At 36.7% G+C, this 21329-nt stretch overlaps 1 protein-coding gene across 1 annotated transcript; it reads left to right on the top strand.

Moving 5' to 3' along the window:
- The first annotated feature begins 1523 nt into the window (after nt 1-1523).
- Nucleotides 1524-4802, top strand: LOC132067285 (REF/SRPP-like protein At1g67360). Its single transcript, XM_059460483.1, has 3 exons — nt 1524-1679; nt 2427-2657; nt 4104-4802. Exons 1-3 carry the CDS (start codon nt 1665-1667, stop codon nt 4548-4550), a joined length of 693 nt encoding a protein of 230 aa, XP_059316466.1. The 5' UTR covers nt 1524-1664; the 3' UTR covers nt 4551-4802.
- The last annotated feature ends 16527 nt before the right edge of the window (nt 4803-21329 follow it).

Below are 21329 nucleotides of genomic sequence, written 5' to 3' on the forward strand. Positions count from 1 at the left end.
TCATATAGGTTCCAGTGACAGTAGAGAAAGAGTAATTGTACTAAAAAAATTAGTTAAAGAATTTGCAATATGAAGTCATATGTAGTTACTACCATTGCTAATTGGAATAAGAGCTTTAAAAATTTCGAAAAAATATAAACAAAAGGAGGAGGAGGAGAAGCCAAACATTTTCTTCTTTAAGTTTTAGTTATAGCCCTCTTCATTTAAATTCATCTCAAGGACAAAATATCTAAAGCTATGTATTATAAATTATGATATATAAAATATATTTCTACATATGTATTTATTCGGTTCGGTTCGGTATTTTTTATATAATAAAAAACCCACCCTAATTATTCGGTACGATTATCGATTTATTTTAAAACCTTCGATTTTGTTAAAAAGAACTTAAAAATCGGTTCGGTACGGTACGGTTCGGTCGGTTCAATCGGTCATGACATGGTTTAGGGGTGGGGGGTGGTGGGAGAAATGGAGAAGAGAATTACAATGTGAAGATTCGGTTCATCACCAACAAAGTGAAAATTCAGATGGCCAACTAATTGAGCTACTAGATCTCCATGACCTTCTCGTGTTTATCTTGATAACTACAGAAAATTACGTTTATCTCTTTATTTTGATTTACTTGTAACCATTCAAAACCATGGAATATAATCACCGCTCATAGGTTTTGTGCTTGTCATTGAATTATCTGCAGCTTTAACAATGAATCTTTTACTAATTATTACAACTAAATCAAAATGAGGAAAGTAAGAGCTTGTTTGGATAGGCTTAAAAAAAACACCTTATAAGCTGGAAACAGTTTATAAGCTAAAAAAAAATAAGTTGGTGTAGTCCAACTTATTTTTTTTTTGCTTATAAGTTTGTTTTCTTATGTTCGCTTTTTAGATAAGTTAAGCAAACAAACTCAATTAATTTTTGAATTTTTTTTATTTTAAGATGAAAATGGCTTTTGAAATGTGCCAAACAAACAAAAAAAAGCTGAAAATAGCTTATAGACAACTTATAAGCCAATCCAAACGGGCTCTAAATGAGATATGCAAACAGACCGGATATTAGTGTCATGAGGCAAAATCTGGAGGGAGATTTCAAAATTATTTCAAATATAATTAACTTATTTTGGAGTGTCATCTCATATTTTCAGTACAAAATTTAATAATTCAAGTGAGATTTACTTCTAATTTAATTTTGTCAAAATTGAATAACTTTTATGTGATAAATTTTAAGCTGAGTGACCATTAGCGAAATTTCTCCGGTAATTTGCACATTCCGGTGCCTTAGCTTAGATTGTCACGTAAATTCCAAAATTAAGTTCTTTCTTTTGAGTTCTATATCATGCTCACAAAGCTAAAGGACAAAGTAGAAAATATAAGTGGAACCATCGAGACATTTCCCACTGCCTTCAAACAGACACCACGTGTCCTTCTCGAAGCCTCCGCCATGACCTAGAAACCCGCATTTCCTCAAAACACTTGATTGATTCTCGACTAAGGAATCCCTTCCTGAACCCCATACTTACAACACGTGGCACCTTCACAGCCCTTAGATTTTACTTAAATAATTCCACATCTCTTTCTTTATTACCCAGCAACTACTTTCTCATTTGTAGCATCGCCAATAGCTGAACAGATCAAATTTCCTTACAAGCTGATCAAGACACAGAAAATATGGCTGCTAATAAGGTTTGTTTTTTTAATTTCTTGATCTTTTATAATTATATCTTAATTCATTCAATTAATCTGAGATTCACTTTCCCCGTTTGATTAGTGCTCTGTCTATCTCAAATTATGATGCACCGTTTTAACTTTGATATAAAGTTCAAGAAAAAAAGATTAGTGAAATTTATGGTCTAAAATAAACCTTAGATAATTATGTGATTTCATTAAAGGTAAAAGAGAAATTTTAATTATAGAAAAGTGATTTTTTTTTTCTTGGAATAGATAAAAAAGTAAAAGTGTCACGTAAATTGGGACAGAGAGAGTGGTTTATGATCTACCAATAAGGTTTGTTTTTTCATCTCTGGATCTTTTATAATTTTATCTTGAATTCATCATATGATGTTCATCCAATCAATTTGAGATTTTTTTTTTTTTGGGGCAAAATTACACTGTATGGTACCTGGGAAAATATTTACACGCTTTAGCCCATATTTTGAGTGTGTTACCCAGTTTAGTCCATCTTTGCGTATATTACATCTTTTATTCACTATGGTCCGGACACCAAGGTTATGAAATAACATCTTTTGTACACTATTACACACTTATATACAGGGTTGATGCATTATAATGCTTTCCTCCATTTATAATGTTGTATAAACTGAAAATATGGCTACGTGGCTGTAATACTTTATGTTGAGTTGTATATTTTTGAAAATTTCCCTTTTTTGGTTTGAGTAGTAATTTATGATTGTTTGATTTATGATTTTGTAGGCTGAGATGGAGAAAAGCGAGAGTAATTTGAAACATCTAGGGTTTGTAAGGGTGTTGGCTATAAACACTGCGGTTATGGTGTCAAATCTGTATGAATATGCGAAGCAGAATTCGGGGCCTTTGAGATCAACTGTTGGTACGGTAGAAAACGCGGTAACCACCGTGGTAAGGCCTGTTTACGAGAGGCTTAAAGGTGTTCCTGATGAAGTCCTTGTTTTCCTAGATAAAAAGGTATTGAATCTTCACTTATATCGCGTTGATTGTTGCTTTCATTGATTATATTGTTAATATGTACTCGGGAGTTTGAGAAAGTAAAAAACTTTTGAATTTGTGGTCTTAAATTAAAAATATGTAAAAAATACGTAGAACGTACCAAAATGCTTTTTAATCTTGTGGTTGTGGTTGTGGTTTTGATTATGCCATGTGGAAAGTTGGAATTAAAGAGTTGCTAAAAAAGAAGAGAGTATTTATTTTATGAAACAGACTAAAAAGGAAAGTATGACAAACAAATTGAAATAGAAGCGTATTATGTGAATGGCGATGATGAGAATTTGTAAGTATATAAGAGGAAATAGTTTGGTTTTGTAATTATTTGTCTCTCTCTTTCTTTTTTGTTTTTCTGAGATCAAAGAAATACGAGCCCTATACAAGTGTTTCAGAAAAAGTAAATAATGAAAGGCAGACATGAATAGTGTCAATTTCTGATAAACGAAGATGTGTTTGTGGCTTCTTCTGCTAGTAGCCTTTAGTTGCTTATGTTCGCATCCTTCTTTGTGTTCAGGAGAAAATAAAATTTGTCCAATCAAGTGCTACCTTGACTGCTATGGTCGAAATAACTTTTTGACAGTTTTCTTTCTTAAATAGTTAGTAAGTATATATCTCTCGGGGGCAAATTTAGTAGGTAAATTAATAGACAGGGACTCATGGTCTTTCCGCGAAGATCTCATTTATGTATATATTTTTTAGAATTGATCTAATATTACTTTTTGGCACGCATACTACAAAAAGGCTTAGTGTGCGATCGGTTGAAAGCTAAGTTATTTACAAGGATCAATTCCCACTTCGATATATTATTTTTCTCCTTTCTTTAGTAGTGCACTCATGTTCTAGAAATTCTTGATCCACCTCTGATAACTTGTATTCTGTTCTCGCTCCAGGCATGTGCTTATTAACGTTCAATTAGTTGTCTTTCCTATTCCGGAACATCCCCAATAAAGTGGGGACTATATGCTGTACTACCTTTTTCAGCAAAGCTAGCACCGATGGTGGGTGGGACAAAGTAGTTGATTCATTAGCTATTAAGATCATCTGACCGGAATCTGACGGAACTTGTAGGTGTACGTTGAACAAATTAGTGTCAGCAACTTACAAAGATTTGTGCGTGTAGGTGGTCTTGTTCCTTCGGGATACTGGAACATCCTCTTATTGCTACATATACCCGACAAGACCACAGCTTAGAATAGTACTTCTGCCATGTGACTATTATGAGCTGCGCAGAGTGCAACTTATATTTTCACATCTAACATCAATTGGAATTTAGTTGTTCCCAAATTCTGATAAGGATATTTATAGTGTCATGTGGAAAGGAAAATGAGATGAGCTTGTTGTGGACATTGTGGTTTGATTTCCTTAGTTCTTGCTTCCTTGTGTAACATAGTGAACATCTTTGACTATCAGGTGGATGAAGGAACAGCAAAATTTGATGAGCATGCTCCTCCCTTGGCCAAGAAGGTTGTCAGCAAAGCCCAGTCTGTGTTTCACAAGGCATCAGAAGTAGCACAAGACTTGTACACGGATGTACAAGTTGCTGGTCCTCGTGCAGCTATCTATCATGCTGGTGAATTGTCCAAGCAATTAGCTACTGGTCAAGTGGCAGTGTTTTGGTATTATGTCAATCATTGCCCCCCTTTGCATGGAATAGCACAGATGGCTGCTCCTACGGCTGCTCACTGGTCTGAGAAGTATAATCAATTAGTTGCTGACTTGCAAAAGAAGGGGTATAGTATCGTCAGCTACGTCCCTTCGATACCTGTTGAAGAAATTTCAAAGGCATATAAACAGATTGAGTCTGCTGCAACGAAGAAAGAAGGTGCTACTGATTCCAGCTCAAGTAAATCTGAATGAGATTAGGATGATAATCTCAGTATATCTGTTAAACCCAATGTTTCTGTTGTGCTTGAAAGACTTATTAAGTTTGGGTGAGATTGGGAAGTTTGGGGGGTACCCATTGTATAAATCGTTAGATACCTTTCCGTAGCATCGGATGGGTGAATGATCTTGTGCTTTATGTTCTTCTTGATCGTTTTGTTGATGCTGTAATGGCGTGTGGTGTCTAAGCAATATCCTTCGATGCATAATGAAGCTTGATTTTTGCTAGTTTATGTGGAGGCACTCACTTTATGGTTTTGATTCAGTTGTCGCCAGATGCAGTGGCACCTTAACAAGGTGTTACCATTTTGCTGTGTTGAATGCCTCTGGGACAACTTATTCCAGTTTCGCTGTTTTATATTAGTTATTGCTTGCTGAAGTGTTATCTACCTTGCTTTTGATAGCAACGGAAATGGGATGTTAACCTCACTGTACGATAGTGGCAATACATTTGCAAGTACTCTGGTGCTATTTATTCTGCTGCCTGTGGACTGATCGCTGATGTTTTGGGTTCCAACATTTGTTGTTTCATCCAATAGTTACACAGGCTAGGCACTGGATATCACATGAAATTTGGTACACCAGTCTGGAGCTCACCAATCGTTTATCAGGTTACCTGGCTGAGAAGTTGAAAGGTTGGCAACCAATGTTGATCAGCAATGGAAATTATTTAGTGGGAAGAGGCATCAGTGTGTTAGCGATTAAATGTAGTATAATGTCCATTTACTAATTGCAGCAAGTTGGCGATTAAATGTAGCTTATAGTGAATATATGCTAATAGCAGCAAGTGATATGGATTATGAGTATAAATAATTCAATAAAAGGATAAGTATTTTTGAGTCAGCTGCGAATGTTTTATAGCATTACCTCTGCTCCCTTTTATAATCATCCATAAACGGCTAAAGTCGTATTACTACAGGTTTGTTTCAACATAGTTGAAAGACTTGAAATTGGAAGGTTTTGGGTTTTTTTTTTTTTTTTTTTTTTTTTTTTTGGGGGGGGGGGGGGGGTGTGGGGGTGGGGGTGAATTGTAGCTTTTTCATTTTCTAGTCGATTGCCTTAGATTACTAGTCAGTAAGTACAGATATTAAAATGCAAAAAATAAATAACACCAAATATTTTATATTGGTTCGGATCAATGTGAATTTTAATACAATCCCCTTAGGTTGCAAGGCTATTCTCTGCAGCTCTTTTTGTAAGCAGGTTTGGTACAATGATTGTTTGAACGGAGCTTTTACGTTTACACTTGAACTCTCGTAATTTTTAAATATAATGTCTCATCAACTATACTATATTTTTCCTCTCTCTTTTGTTTACACAATAAATCACTCAGAATTACAATACTTATGAAAAATAGAGCAGAGAACTTGAGAAGAAAGTATATTTTTCTTCGTCTTGGTGCGAGCCTTTAAATATAATGAGCTGGGTTTGTTTGGCTCGAAGCAGAGATGGCAACCCAAGAGTAGAAACATCTATCTATCTATCTATCTCTCTCTATATATATATCGTAAACTATCGGATCGGGTATTGCTTCTATGTGAAACTTGCCGTGCCGACCTCATAGGTTGTAATATTTCTTTTAGGGGCGGGGGGGGGGGGGGGGGGTTAGGGGGGGGGGGGGGGAAGAAATCAAAGAATATATAGATTAGTAGAGACTCTCTTTTGTTAGTGTTTAATGATGACAATTTTACTTGTGTAGGTTTGGTAATTAAATTAAGTACGAGAAGCAAGGATATCAAGGAAGTTGACTACATATACGGACCAAGGAATGAAAAAGCCTACAAGTCTAGTATGGAGCCCAACAGAAGTATATGCAAAATGAGCTTACACAAGGAAGTCTCTTCAGCCCTTCGACAAGACACAAATATATGGTGTATATCTCAATAGCTAAAAGAGATATGTACAGCTAAGGAAGCAGTACCAATCAAGTCAAGAAAGGAAAGAGAATATATGATCTGCCACAATAAAGGAGGAATATTCAATCAAGTGTAACAATCTTCTTGATTGAAGATACAGTTCCATCACACAAGGAAAGACCATCAAGAAGTATCAAACAGCTCTAACCTTATTCTTAGAGATAGGATCACTAATTCCTTTTTCCAAGGATCAAATCCCTTGGGTTGATATCTCTGCGTGAAGAGCCTAACTAATTATAAAAGGCGGCTTCACAAAACAAGACAAACATCCTTTCGTCTCATACTCTCAAGTTCTCTGCTTTGCTTTTCATAAACATTGTATTCCTGAGTGATATAGTGTAAACAAAAAAGAAAGGAGAGATATAATATAGTTTGTGAGGCATTGTATCAAAAAGATTACGAGTGTTTGAGTGTAGACATAGGAGCTCCATTCAAACAACCATTGTACCAAGAACACCCTTGCAACCCAAGGGGACTGGACTAGGATTCACATTGAATCTGAATCAGTATAAAATATCTGGTGTCGTTTAAATTCTGCACTTTTATTCCTGCATTACCTTATAGTCGACTAGTACGTTGGGTAGTGACCGTCCGGGCGAAAAAAGTTACAATCCCCCCCCCCCCTCTTGCACTTTCAATTGGTATTAGAGCAAGGTCTTACATTTTGTTGCTTAATCACAAGCGAGAAAAGATCAAATGGCTGGATATCAAATTCCTGGAGTAATCTTGCAAGATGGGCACTTCACAACAAGACCACCATATTTCAGTGGTGAACATTATCGCCACTGGAAGGAAAGGTTTAAAATCTTTGTGTAGTCAATAGACTATCAGGCATGGATTGTAATCAAGAAAGGGCCTAAGCCTATTCCAAATGCAGATAAAACAGAGATTGATTTGGAGTCACATAATGTCACTAAAGAACAATAGGAAACACGAACAATAAATGCTAGAGCAATAGCCTTGCTTTACTGTGCAGTTAGTGGAGAAGAGTATGCTGTGGCACTGCCAAAGAAATGTGGGATAAGCTTGAAGTCAACTACGAAGGAACATCAAAAATGAGGGAAACCAAAATTGATGCTCTAAGACATGACTATGAAGCCTTTATAATTAAGGATGATGAGAACATTGAATCAATGTTCACCAGATTTAGCAAAATCATTGGAGAACTCAAATCCCTTGGAGTAACTTACACCAACACTCAACAGGTTAGAAAGCTTGTTAGAAGTCTACCAAAAACGTGGGAAACCAAAGCAATTGTTCTGGAAGATGGAAATCTGGATAAATTCACTTATGATGAATTAAGAGGAAATCTGATAGCATTCGAAAAAAATCATATTCAAAGATATCAGAAGGATGAAAAGAAGAAGGTAGTTGCGTTCAAAGCTCAAGTTGAAGAGTCTGATGATGACTTTAAAGAAGAAGAAGTTGCCATGATTTCTAGACATGTGGTAGAAGCCATGAGAAGATCAAGGAACAATAGAAAAGGAAGTTCAAATTTCAGAAAAGGTAAGACTTCCGCCATTCCGCAAAAGAATGATGGAAAATGCTATGAATGTGGAAAATATGGCCATATCGCATCTGAATGTCCAGAGATAAAAAGAAAGCCAACTAGAAGCTATCAAAAAGCAAAGGGCCTTCAGTAGTTGGAGTGAAGATGAAATCTCAGATGAAGAACCTGAAGAGATTGAAGATATGTGTTTGATGGCTCTTGAAGAAAATAGTAAGGTAAGTTCCTATTCTTGCTCTAAATGTGAAGAAACTCAAGAATTGTTAGACCAAACTCTTATAGACCTGAATAATGTTTTTGATGAATATAGGAAACTGAAAAGAGAGAAAAAAGAATGGGAATCAAAATTGGAAGTTTGTGAAAAGGAAAGGAATTCTTTTCAAAATGAAGTTTATAATTTACAATCTAAAATGGATATTTTATTCCAACCGTCAAATCATTACAAGCCTAACCAGTCAACTTATACAAATAAGTCAACTGGAAAAAGGCCCATGTCTATGACAAATAATTTAAAAGGTAAGTCAACTGCTCATTTAAAGACAGATCAGTCGACTAGAGTTTTTAAGTCAACTGAAAGGAAGTCTGCAACAAATAGACATGTGAGCAAGCCAACCAATTGTTGCAATTCTGAGAGAAAACCTTTTCAAACATGCTTTTGTTGTGGAAAAATTGATCATGACTATTATAACTGTAGATTTCGCTTTTCAACTACTCCTGGTTGGGTATGGAAACCCAAGAAAATTATTGTCTTAAAACTAACCATCAAGGACCCAAGGATCCTTGGGTACCTAAACAAAAGTAATCAATTTATCTTGCAGGAACACCACAAGAAAATGAAAAAGGGAAAATGGTATCTAGATAGTGCGTGTTCAAGACATGTGACAGGCAACAAAAGCTTGTTCAAATCAGTCGCTGACTTTGATGGAGGATTAGTAACATTTGGTGATAACTCGACTGGAACGGTAATTGGTATTGGTATTATTACTTTCGATAACTCTTATGACATCTCTAATGTTTGGCTGGTTAAGGGACTCAAGTACAATCTTTTAAGTGTAAGTCAACTGTGCAATTCGGAACTTGAGGTAAGGTTTAGGAAAACAGGTTGTATCATAGAAGACTCCATTGGGGCAAAAATTCTTCCTGGAAGCAAAAGCAAAAATGTATATACATTGGGCTCTATCAAAAATCCAACAGGTCATATATGCTTGGCTTCAATGGGAGAAGATCCATGGATGTGGCACAAGAAGCTTGGTCATGCTAGTATCCGTTTAATAGAAAAATTGGCAAGACATGATCTTGTAGTTGGACTGCCAAAACTCAACTACACCAAAGATCATATATGTGACTCGTGTCAAAAAGATAAACAAACTAGAAACTCTTTTAATTCTAAAGATATTGTGTCTACCTCAAAACCTTTGCAGCTACTTCATATGGATTGGCACGACCCAACCGCTGAGTCGTGACGAGTACCTGACCACTACTGGCCAAGTACCCCTGTACTTGTGCATGAACGTCCCTGAATAAGTGGGCGGCCGGTAAGGCTTATAACTGAACTATGCTGACTCGTATGAGAACAAAATCAAGAACTATCAGTCATCTGTGCCCTTATGCAAACATATATATATATATATATATATATATATATATATACTGAAAATAATAGTTCAAGCCAACAAGGCTGCTACATATGCTATACCACAAAAGGATGGGAGTCGACATGGCTACATCTCGTCAAACAGTACACGTCTGTCTACAGACCTCTACTGAAGTACCAAACTGTAGAAAGGACGGGACAGGGCCTCGCCGTACCCGTATACATATACATCAAACATAACATACCAAAACATACAGCAGCTCCGGAACGAGTGGAGCGCACTATCGACAGCTGAGAAGAGGCTCTACTGAGCTGGATCGCCTTTCTGTCTATCTGTACTTGCGGGCATGAATGCAGCCCCCCGAACAATAGGGGAGTGAGTACGGATAATGTATCGAGTATGTAAGGCATAAGAGTAACATACACATAAGCGTCATAAAGAGAATCTGAAACTCATAAGCTAATACGACCGCGCCCCGAATGCATCTATGTGTTTGATTATATGAACATATCTGTATATCTCTGCTCACTGAAACTACCTCTGAGGGCGTATGATATGCATAGGTCATAGTGCCTAGGAACGTACAGCCCGTTCCCTATCCCATATAATAGTGCCGAGGGACGTACGGCCCGATCCATATATTATATAGGCCCCTTCGGGCATCATAATCATCATCACTGTGCACCAACTGATCAGGTGGTAATGCGTATATAACGCCTCGCCTTTTTCCCATAACCCACATAAATATAATATACGGGTATATAACACCTTCTGGTCACGGGTCAATGTGCATATACATAAATGAATGCAATGCATAAGTATGAACTAGCATTATTATCATACAAAATCTCAGGACCCATGAACAGAAGGGACCATCATAACAAGGGGTATAGGATCATCAAGAACTGAGATACTCCTAGTACTTCTAAGAGTAGAGTAATATAGAGACTCGATTACTCGTTATTTGCTCATATCATAGGATCATGCCAAAATGAAAGAAAGGGAAAGCCTTAATATACCTTCTTGGTCTTCTCAACTACTTACGTTTATCCTCCCGAGCTCGCAAATCTACATTTGAGAGAATTCATATTATCATTAGACTTATCGTCGTATACTTATATCAAAATTTCAAATTAAACTACTCCGCCGAAAATCAGGCAGCATCTCCCCTGTTTATATGCCTAGCCCGAAATCATAATCCAACAACCAACAACCATACCAACATCAACAACAACATCATCAATACCAATATGCTCCATAAAACATCCCTTACGATGTTTTTCCAATTTTCTCGACTAACCAACTCGTTATATGAGTATTTAATAACTTTATCTCCATAAACAAACCTAAATCAATATCAATAAAGGAAGATTCATACCTTTCCTCCGCTAGAACCACAATATCTTCACTTTCCACCTTGATTTCAAGCCAATACTCGCCGCAATACGATTTTATAACCGCAACTATACGCTGTCGGAACCTAAATCCGGAGATTAAACTTGATTTGGGCTAAAATTTGGTGTTTGGGAGTTGGGGGAAAGTTTCCAGAATTTTGGAGAGGATTTGGGGTGTGTGGAATGAAAAATGAGGGGTGAGCCCCCTTTTATAACTTTAATAATCTTCCTAGACTGACCTAAAATTTGTTCAGCGCGATTGCGCTGCCTTCTGGAGCGCTCGTGCAGGCTTATTTTTCTGCCTGCGCGTTTGTTCAGTAAAAGGTCATAACTCTTGATCCCGATATTTTATGAGGGCCCACGACCTATGATTGGAAAGATATTTCAATTATCTACAACTTTTATTTTTGGTGTGTTTCCAAATTCCAAAGTTATAATGGCGTTTTGGCCTCTTTAAGTCAGATCACCCGAAAACGTATCCTTAAATCATCCTTTTGGAGGGCTTATACCATATTTGGCTTAAGGGTCCTTCTGAAGACTTGTTCAACTTCCCATATACTACTCATATAACTTTTCATATGTCATTTATAAAACCCCGGCATGTGGGCCCCACCTTAACTTACGGTTATGAGGGCTATTCATCAAGTAACGTGTTAACTGATTTACACCATACGGTCTCAAAATGTCATATATATGTTATTCTTATACTCATATAATACAATCTTTATCCCTAATCCTTGTATGACTTTACTCTCTCTTGATCTCATACTAAGCCGTCTACAGTCTTGGTAACGCAAAATTTTTCGGGGTGTAACATGGATCTTGTTGGTCCTACTAGAACTGCTAGTATTGGAGGAAAAAGGTATCTTTTGTTATAATAGATGATGTTTCTCGTTTTACCTGGGTAATATTTCTTGCTCATAAAGATGATACTCTAAAGAATTTCAAGTTTTTTTTGGGAGAAAATTCAGTGTGAAAAAAGATGTTACATCACTTCCATCAGAAGTGATCTTGGAGGAAAATTTGAAAACAAAGCCTTTGAGGAGTTTTGCAATGACTAAGGATATACTCATAATTTCTCCTCACCTCGATCCCCTCAACAAAATGGTGGGGAACGAAAGAACAGAACCCTACAAGATATGGCAAGGACAATGATCGTAGAAACAGACTTACCACATCATTTTTGGGCTGAAGCAGTAAGTACAGCTTGTCATATTTTAAACAGGTGCCTAATCAGACCAATCCTCAAGAAAACTCCTTATGAGTTATGGAATGGTAAGAAACCAAATGTTAGATACTTTCATCCATTTGGATGTAAATGTTTTGTTCACAACAATGGAAAAGACAATCTTGGTAAGTTTGATCCTCGAACTGATGAAGGTATATTCCTTGGTTACTCTCCAACTAGTAGATCTTATAGATTTTTCAATAAACGTACTCTTTCTATTGAAGAATCTATTCATGTTGTATTTGATGATACTAATTGCATGGCTGAGATAGGAAAAACTGCAGATGAAGAAGATAGTCAACTGCCAGTTGCTGTGGTCACAAAATCCAGGGAACAAAATAAATCTACTGAGTCGACTGCTGAGACATCTAAGTCGACTGATGTAACTATTGGGATAGTTCCAAACGAGTGGAGAAGCGAACCTGATTATCCAAAGAAATTTGTTATTGGAGACATAAATGAAGGGATGAAAACTAGAGCATCTAGTAAAAGTAATGTAAACTTGGCTCTTATTTCTTAATATGAACCAAAGAAAGTTGTTGATGCCATAAAAGATGAAAATTGGGTCAAAGCTATGGAAGAAGAACTTGACTAGTTTGAAAAGAACAAAGATTGGAATCTGGTTCCCAAACCTGAAAATGCATCAATCATTGGAACAAAATATGTATTCAAAAACAAGCTAAATGAGGCCGGAAAAGTGGTTAGAAACAAAGCTCGACTTGTTGCTCAAGGTTACTCACAACAGGAAGGAATCGAGTATGATGAAACCTTTGCACCTGTTGCCCGATTAGAATCCATTAGAGTTTTGCTTGCATATGCTTCATTTAAAAAATTCAAACTTTTTCAAATGTACGTCAAAAGTGTTTTTCTAAATGGTTTCATTGAAGAAGAAGTGTATGTCAAACAAGCTCTAGGTTTCGAAAACCCAAAATTTCCTTATCATGTTTTTGAGTTAACTAAAGCTTTATATGGTCTGAAACAAGCTCCTAGGGCATGGTATGATCGCTTAAGCTCCTTCTTGGTAAGTCATGGTTTCTCTCGAGGAAAAATTGATACAACTATTTTTATCAAACGATCCTCTATAGGAAATCTCATTATTCATATATATGTTGATGATATTATTTTTAGAAGTTCTAACCCCTCCACGTGTAAGGAATTTTGTGATCTTATGCAAAGTGAGTTTGAAATGAGCATGATGGGAGAATTAAAGTTCTTTTTATGTCTACAAATTCATCAAACTGACAGTGGAATATTCGTATGTCAAGCCAAATATGCTAAGGAACTTGTTCAAAAATTTGGAATGGCTGACTCAAAAGCTATAGGAACTCCAATGAGTCCTACTTGTACCCTTGATAAAGATGAGGCAGGAAAACCTGTTGATGAAACTATGTATCGTTGTATGATTGGATCTTTACTTTATTTAACTGCCGGTCGACCAGATATCATGTTTAGTGTATGCAGATGCGTGAGATTCCAAGCTGCTCCAAAGGAATCTCATCTTACTGCCGTCAAGCGCATTGTTAGATACCTTCATGGAACAACTAATTATGGCTTATGGTATCCAAACACTAATGATTTTACACTTGAAGGTTTTTTAGATGCAGATTTTGCAGGTGACAAGGATGATAAAAAAAGTACCAGTGGTACTTGCCAGTTTCTAGGAAAATCCCTTATTTCATGGAATAGCAAAAAAACGGGATCTCTCTCTCTACTACCGAGGCCGAATATATATTCGTTGGTCAATCGCACACAATAAATTTAGATGTCTTATCAATTAAGTGATTACGACTTGTCTTTTAAGCCTATTAAAATTTTCTGTGATAATTCTAGTGCTATTTGTCTGTCCAAAAATCCTGTGCATTATTCTAGGGCTAAGCATATAGATATTAAAACTCATTTTATCAGAAGTCATTACTCAAGGGGACTTTGAAATAGTTTTTGTAAACACTAAAAATCAGCTCGCTGATATTTTTACTAAACCTCTTCTTGAACGTTTTTGCATGTTAAGAAAATCCTTAGGAATTATTGATAAATCTATCTAAATTCTTTTTCCTTATCCATGTTTATTTGAATTGGTTTGTGTGTATGAAAACCCTGTTTGTATGTTCTATGCTAATCTTCGTTCCCCTAAGCCTAATGAACTCAAAACTATGGTTCTTGGTACCCACATTGTGTTAAATTGCTCTGTCCTTGACTCTATTCTTGGTTGCACTTGCTCTGGTTTTTCTCAGTTACCCAAATTTTTTTGGCCTGAGTCTCTTGAAGTGTCATTTGATGATGTTAAGAAAACTCTTTCCAATTCCTCCTCTGTCCCTGCTCAAATTGGTCCTTCAAACATTTATTTTGAAGCTCGTGTGCTAGCCCATATGGTTGTAACTACAATCATTCCTCGTGTTGGGTCTTACTACACTATCTCTCAATGTGATGCCATCTTTGCTTTCTGCCTCCTCTCCAAAAAGAAAATCAATTTGTTCTCCATAGTTATCAACTACATGATTGAGTGTGCCTCCAATCCCTCTAGCCTCCCTTATGGTATGCTCATCTCTCGCATACTTGACGTCTATAAAATTGACCTAGTTGACTATCCTGTTACTCATGTTAAGCAGTGTTACAACTCTAGAGCATTTGGTAGCATGGGTTATGTCTTGAGCAATGAATCTTGGGTGCTCAAGGAAGCATGTGACGACTCTAACCCTGGTCCTCTACCAAATTCAAAAAATCTGATTCCTCTGTCATTTCTCCTGAGTGCTGTGCTGAACTTCTCTCCAAACTCTCTACTATGGATGACAAAATTGAGTCTATCAAAGACTTAATGGCATCCACATTGTTTCAAGTAGAGAAGATTCGTGATTCGACTAAGGAAACCGGTGCTGATGTCTCTAGGCTACGGGTTAAGCTGGATGCTGTGATAAAGGAGGCTATCAAACTGTCCGCGAAGCTCCAAGCTAGTGTTGGTGCAATGCCTGACAGTCTAACTATACCGTTGACTGATATGAAAGAAGCTATTGTTAATACTTTGGCTTATTTTCTTCGCCGGCCAGTGTTCAAGCTCCAGGAGTAGTTCCTTTTATTTTTGGGTGTTTTAGCCTGTTCAAACAATATGTTTTGTAGGACCTAAGTCCCTTTGTGTTGCTTTGTCTTTTTCTACTCTTTTACTGATACGTTCAACATCTTAATAACTAGTTCTCAGTCTATATATCTTTTGCTATTTGTTTGTTTGCTTGTTATATTTTTTTGAGTGATGTTGGGGAGGAGAACAACGATCCAACTCAGTCAAAGGACAAGTCGACTTATTCAGGGGGAGCCTGCAAGGACAAGTCAACTATTTCGAGGGAGCCTCTACCTAGTCAGGGGGAGCATCCGCCATGTTAATAGAGAAGTTGACTACATATTGACTGCATCTTATTAAAAATTGACATCCTCAAAAAGGGGGAGATTGTTAGTTTCAAGTTTTAATGATGACAATTTTACTTGTGTAGGTCTGGTAATTAAATCAAGTACGAGAAGCAAGGATATCAAGGAAGTTGACTACATGTATGGACCAAGGAATGAAAAATCCCACAAGTCTAGTATGGAGCCCAACAAAAGTATATGAAAAATGGGCTTACACAAGGAAGTCTCTTCAGCCTTTCGACAAGGCACAAAAATATGATGTATATCGCAGCAACTAAAAGCGATATGTATAGCTAAGGAAGCAGTACCAATCAAGTTCAAGGAAGGAAAGAGAATATAGGATCTTCCACATTAAAGGAGGAATATTCAATCAAGTGTAACAATCTTCTTGATTGAAGATACAGTTCCATCACACAAGGAATGACCATCAAGAAGTATCAAGACGCATCAAACAGTTCTAACCTTATTTTTGGAAATAGGATAACTAATTCTTTTTTTCAAGGATCAAATCTCTTGGTTTGATATCTCTGCGTGAAGAGCCTAACCAATTAGAAAAGGCGGCTTCACAAAACAAGACAAACATACTTTCATCTCATACTCTTAAGTTCTCTGCTTTACTTTTCATAAACATTGTATTCCTGATTGACATAGTGTAAACAAAAAGAAAGGAGAGACATAGTATAGTTTGTGAGGCATTGTATCAAAAAGATTATGAGTGTTTGAGTGTAGACGTAGGAGCTCCATTCAAACAACCATTGTACAAAAACCATTTACAAAGAGCTACAGAGAACACCCTTGCAACCCAAGGGGACTGGACTAGGATTCACATTGAATCTGAACCAGTATAAAATATCTGGTGTCATTTAAATTCTGCACTTTTATTCCTGCATTACCTTATAGTTCACTAGTCTGTTCAGGTAGTCGACTGTCTGAAGCGAAAAATTTACAATTGACCCCCTCTTGCACTTTCATCTATGTAGTTGTCTATTCTGACTTCCCCAGAGTCTCCGGTAGCACAGCCGAGACAATGACGAGTTCTCTTTCTGCTATTTAGACTTATTAATTAAGTTATAGGATTTTTTATAGAATATCAAAACAAAAATGATTCTATTTCTACCATTATTATGATAATGCATATTCCAACCTGCTTGAATACCAGAAACAAAAATGGATTGGACATTTGATCTTTTCGCAGAGATGGCAACCCAAGAGATTTGATCCTTGTAAAAAGGAGTAATGAGCATCTTATTTTTCAAGAACAAGGTTAAAGCTTTTAATGCTGATGAATCTTCCTTCCTTGATTTCCTCGAGGTCAAACCTTAACGGCTTTGGAGTGGCTGAACTCGGTACTTGTTTCTTGTTGAAGTAGATTTGATTGTTACTGAAAGTCTTTTGGTTGATTGCTGAGTAATCGAATCCTTGTTAACTCGATTCACCTTCCCTTGATATAAGAAAAGATATCTTAATGGTACTTGATTGATATCTTCCCAATAATTAGGTGCTGCTTCCATAAGTGAGTGTTAGCATAACTCTTCTTGATTTTCTTAACGTAAGCGACTGTGCTGAGTGTTTACACAACTTTGTGGGTTGTGTGCATCCAACGAGCCCACTGCATCTTTGACTATCATACATGCATAATAAACTTATCATCATTAAAATCTTAATACAAACAATCTCCCCTTTTGTGATGATTACAATTAATACTCAAAATGTAATCAACTTCCCTGTAAAATATGCTGCCCCTGGGAAGTTGACTTGGATCTTGAGCTCCCCCCCCTCCCCCCCGAGTAGTTGACTGCTTCACCCATTCTGGGATCAATAATAAAAAAAAAACACAGACACATAGAAAGCATAGAGGACTAGCATAGCAATTTAAAAACAGTTGTGATGCTGACAGATCAGCCACAAAACAAACAAGGTAGCTGGACTTATGACCACAAAACACATTGTGCAAACATGCCAGTAGTAACCAAATCATTAAAATATGGCTGCTACTCCTAGTCCTGCTCCTGCTCCGGCTCCTTCAGCTACTGCTGCGCGTAAGGACGAAAAAAGTATGCCAATGTGTTCATAATGGCATCTTTCAAGGCATCTAAAGTCCTAGAAACCTTATTTGGAAGGTCATTCATACTTGCCTGAAGTTTTGTAGACAACTTTCCTGCTTCCTTTTGGCACTTGATCCAACTTAACACGTAGGCGTGCTACATATGCACCAGCTTCCTTGGTGCTATCTCTTGCCGTCTCCATCTGAAACTGGCTGGATACTAGAATATCTTTGAAGGATTTTAGTTTTTCGTCAAGAGCAGTCAGCTTGGCAAGAATTTCACTAGAGTTATTATTAGAAAGAGGAATCGATGAAGAGGAGGGTTTGGATTTAGTAGAGGCTGGAGGACAGAGAGTTTCAGAATCCCTATCAACATCTTTCTTAAGGACCCAGACATCATCAATGCAGACATAACCCATACTGACAAAGGCTCTAGAATCATAACGCTGCTTAACTAGAAGAGGAAGGTGGTCATCAAGGTTTACATTATGGGCCTCCATATTTCGAGTAATCAACATGCCATAGGGAAGATTAGTAAGATCAGATGCAGATTCAAGCAAGCGATTAACAACAAGGGATGAGAGATGAAGCTTGCGCTTGTTGACCAAACAGTAAGGAGGGTGTCACACTGACTTAAGGTAGATAGAGAACCTACACGAGGCATGGTGGTAGTTTCAATAGTAATCACACAAGTTTCAAAAGACAGATTTTTGGGGCCTAACTGAGTTGGAAGAGAATCGGGGGATTTAAGAGAGATACACTGCTTTGCTTGTTCATAGGAAACTTCAAAATCAAAGGGAAAGGAGTTTTTAGATAGAGTAGAAAAACCAGAGCTTTTTATATTGAAAATTTTGTCAAACCCAGTACAGTTAAGGAGAATATAAGTGCCAAAAATAAGGGTTTCGACTTCATCATCCTTAGTAGCCCTAAGATTCGCATAGAACATATGAATGTGATGCTCATAGACTCGAGTAGAGGAATAGGAGAAAATATTAACCCAACCTTGAAAATCAAAGCACTGTTGGATATGACAGTGCAAAAAGGAGATGACATTAAAATCGACAATTCTACCATGGAAAACTTTTGGGAGAATGAAAAAGGTCCTGATTTGGGTATTCCAAAAATTTCGTTTGTCAACAAAGGCATTTTCATAGTCAAACTTGAACTTTTTTAATGATTCAACACAGTCACTAATAGTTACAACACGTTTTCTAGAGGATTTGTGGGAGATGGAGTTGGAAGAGTTCTAAGGAGATGAATAGACAGAGACATCAGAGAAGAGTTCTAAGGAGATGAATAGACAGTGACATCAGAGTCTAGCCTAACAGGGGATGACGCTTTGCCTTTGTTTTTGGTTTTAGTGCTCTTTTGAGTAGAGATGGAAGAAACTTTTTGGGTTTTGGCCATGGTGGAGAGAATGAGAGAGAAAGTAAGGGTTTGGAGAAGAGAAGAGGGTCAAGTCCAGAGATTAGAGTGTAAAAGAAGAAGATGAAAAGGTGTATGGGAAAGTGGAACGACGGATGCGTCAGCCAGTGAAAAGACGCGACGATTGAAAGAAGTGACAAGGGAGTGAAACCAATTAATGCCAAGTGTATAGAACCGTGTGAATAATAAAAGAAGTGGAAGCAAGTAATTATGAAATTTTTTGATGCGAATTAGTATAAAATATTTCGTCACAAATACATAGTTTTAAAAGAAAAATTCACGAGATTACAAAGGGTATGCAGTAATTCCTAGATATTCTCTAAGTATGCAAAATCTTTCTTCAAGCAAAGACTTAGTAAAATATCAGCAAGTTGTTTTCAGTGCACACAAATTGTAATTCAATTGCTCCCCTAAGAACATGATCTCTAATAAAATGATGTTTAATATCTATATGCTTTGCCCTAGAGTGATGCACATGATTTTTAGACAAGCAAATGGCACTAGAGTTATCGCAGAAGATTTTAACAGATTTGAACAATAGATAATAATCACTTAATTAGTGAATCATCCATAATATTTGGGCACAACATTGCCCAATGGCAGTATATTCAACTTCAGTGGTAGATAGAGATGCACATCCTTATTTCTTGCTATTCCAAGAGATTAAGGATTTCCTAAGAAGTTGATAGGAACCACTTGTACTTTTACGATTGTCTTTATCCCCTGCAAAATCAGCACAGAAAAGCCTTCTAATTTGAAGGAATTAGTTTTTGAATACCATAGTCTATGTGCAACTGTTCCAATTAAATATCTAATAATTCCTTTGACAGTATTATGATGAAATTCCTTAGAAGCTGATTGAAATGAGGACACCTGCAAACACTAAACATAATAGCTGGTCGACTAGCAGTAAGGTAAAATAATGAACCAATCATTCCTCTATATTTTGTTTCATCAACCGGTTTACCTTCATCATCTTTGTCAATTGAGCACGTAGGACTCATCCCATGACTTTTGCGTCGCTCATTCCAAACTTGTGAATGAGTTCTTTTGTATACTTACTTTGACATATGAATATTCCTTTATGAATATTCCTTTGTCAGATTGATGAATTTGAAGTCCCAAGAAGAATGTTAATTCTCCCATCATACTCATTTCGTTCTCCCAGCATACTCATTTCGAATTCGCTTTGCATGGGGTCAGAGAACTCCTTGCACAAAGAGGGATTAGAATTTCCAAAAATAATATCATCTACATAAATTTGAATAATAAGATTCATTTCGAATTCTCTTTGCATGAGGTCAGAGAACTCTTTGTACAAAGCGGGATTAGAACTTCCAAAAATAATATCATCTACATAAATTTGAATAATAAAGTTTCTAGAGGAAGCTCTTTTAATGAAAAGGGTTGTATCAATTTTACCTCTAGAAAAATCATGTTCAACTAAAAAAGAGCTTAAATGGTCATACGAAGCTCTGGATGCTTGTTTAAGGTCATATAAGGCATTAGTAAGTTTAAACACATGATAGAGGTATTTGAAATTTTCCAAGATCTGGTGGTTGTTTAACAAAAAATTCTTCATTAATGAAACCGTTTAAAAAAGCATTTAAACATCCATTTGAAATAGTTTAAAGCCTTTAAAAGCAATATATGCAAGTAAAATTCAAATTATTTCTAACCGAGCAACCGGGGCAAAGGTTTCATCATAGTCGACTCCTTCTTGTTATGAGTATCCTTGAGCAACTAGTCGAGCTTTGTTCCTTACCACTTCTCCTGCTTCATTTAGCTTATTTCTAAACACCCATTTGGTTCCAATGATTGAAGCTTTTTCAAGCTTTGGAACTAGGTCCCATACCATATTTTTGTCAAACTGATCCAATTCTTCTTTCATAGCTTTGACCAGTGATCATCTTTTAGAGCTTTATCAACTTTCTTTTGCTCAAGTAGTAAGATAAGGGCCAAATTTTCATTATTTTTGCGAGATGCCTTAGTCTTCATTCCTTCATTCATGTCTCTTATGACAAATTTTAGGATAGTCAGGTTCACTTCTCCACTTTTTTGGAACTGGTCTAACTCTCAAGTTAGTTGACTCATCAGTTGCAGTAGTTGATGTTGAATTGTTGCTTTTTCCAGTGGAGGGAGCAATCACAGTGGTTGACAGTTGACTATCTTCTTCATCTGCAGTTTTACCTTTCTCGACCAAACGATTAGCACAATCAAATATTACATGGATAGACTCTTCAATAGATAATG

Source organism: Lycium ferocissimum, chromosome 8, assembly GCF_029784015.1.
Source record: "Lycium ferocissimum isolate CSIRO_LF1 chromosome 8, AGI_CSIRO_Lferr_CH_V1, whole genome shotgun sequence".
In the NCBI taxonomy this organism is placed as follows: Eukaryota; Viridiplantae; Streptophyta; class Magnoliopsida; order Solanales; family Solanaceae; genus Lycium; species Lycium ferocissimum.

Bases quoted from the DNA above. Each gene is read 5' to 3' on its own strand.
- LOC132067285 (XM_059460483.1), top strand. The intron at 2,658-4,103 runs GTATTGAATCTT...TTTGACTATCAG, and splicing joins TTGTTTTCCTAGATAAAAAG to GTGGATGAAGGAACAGCAAA.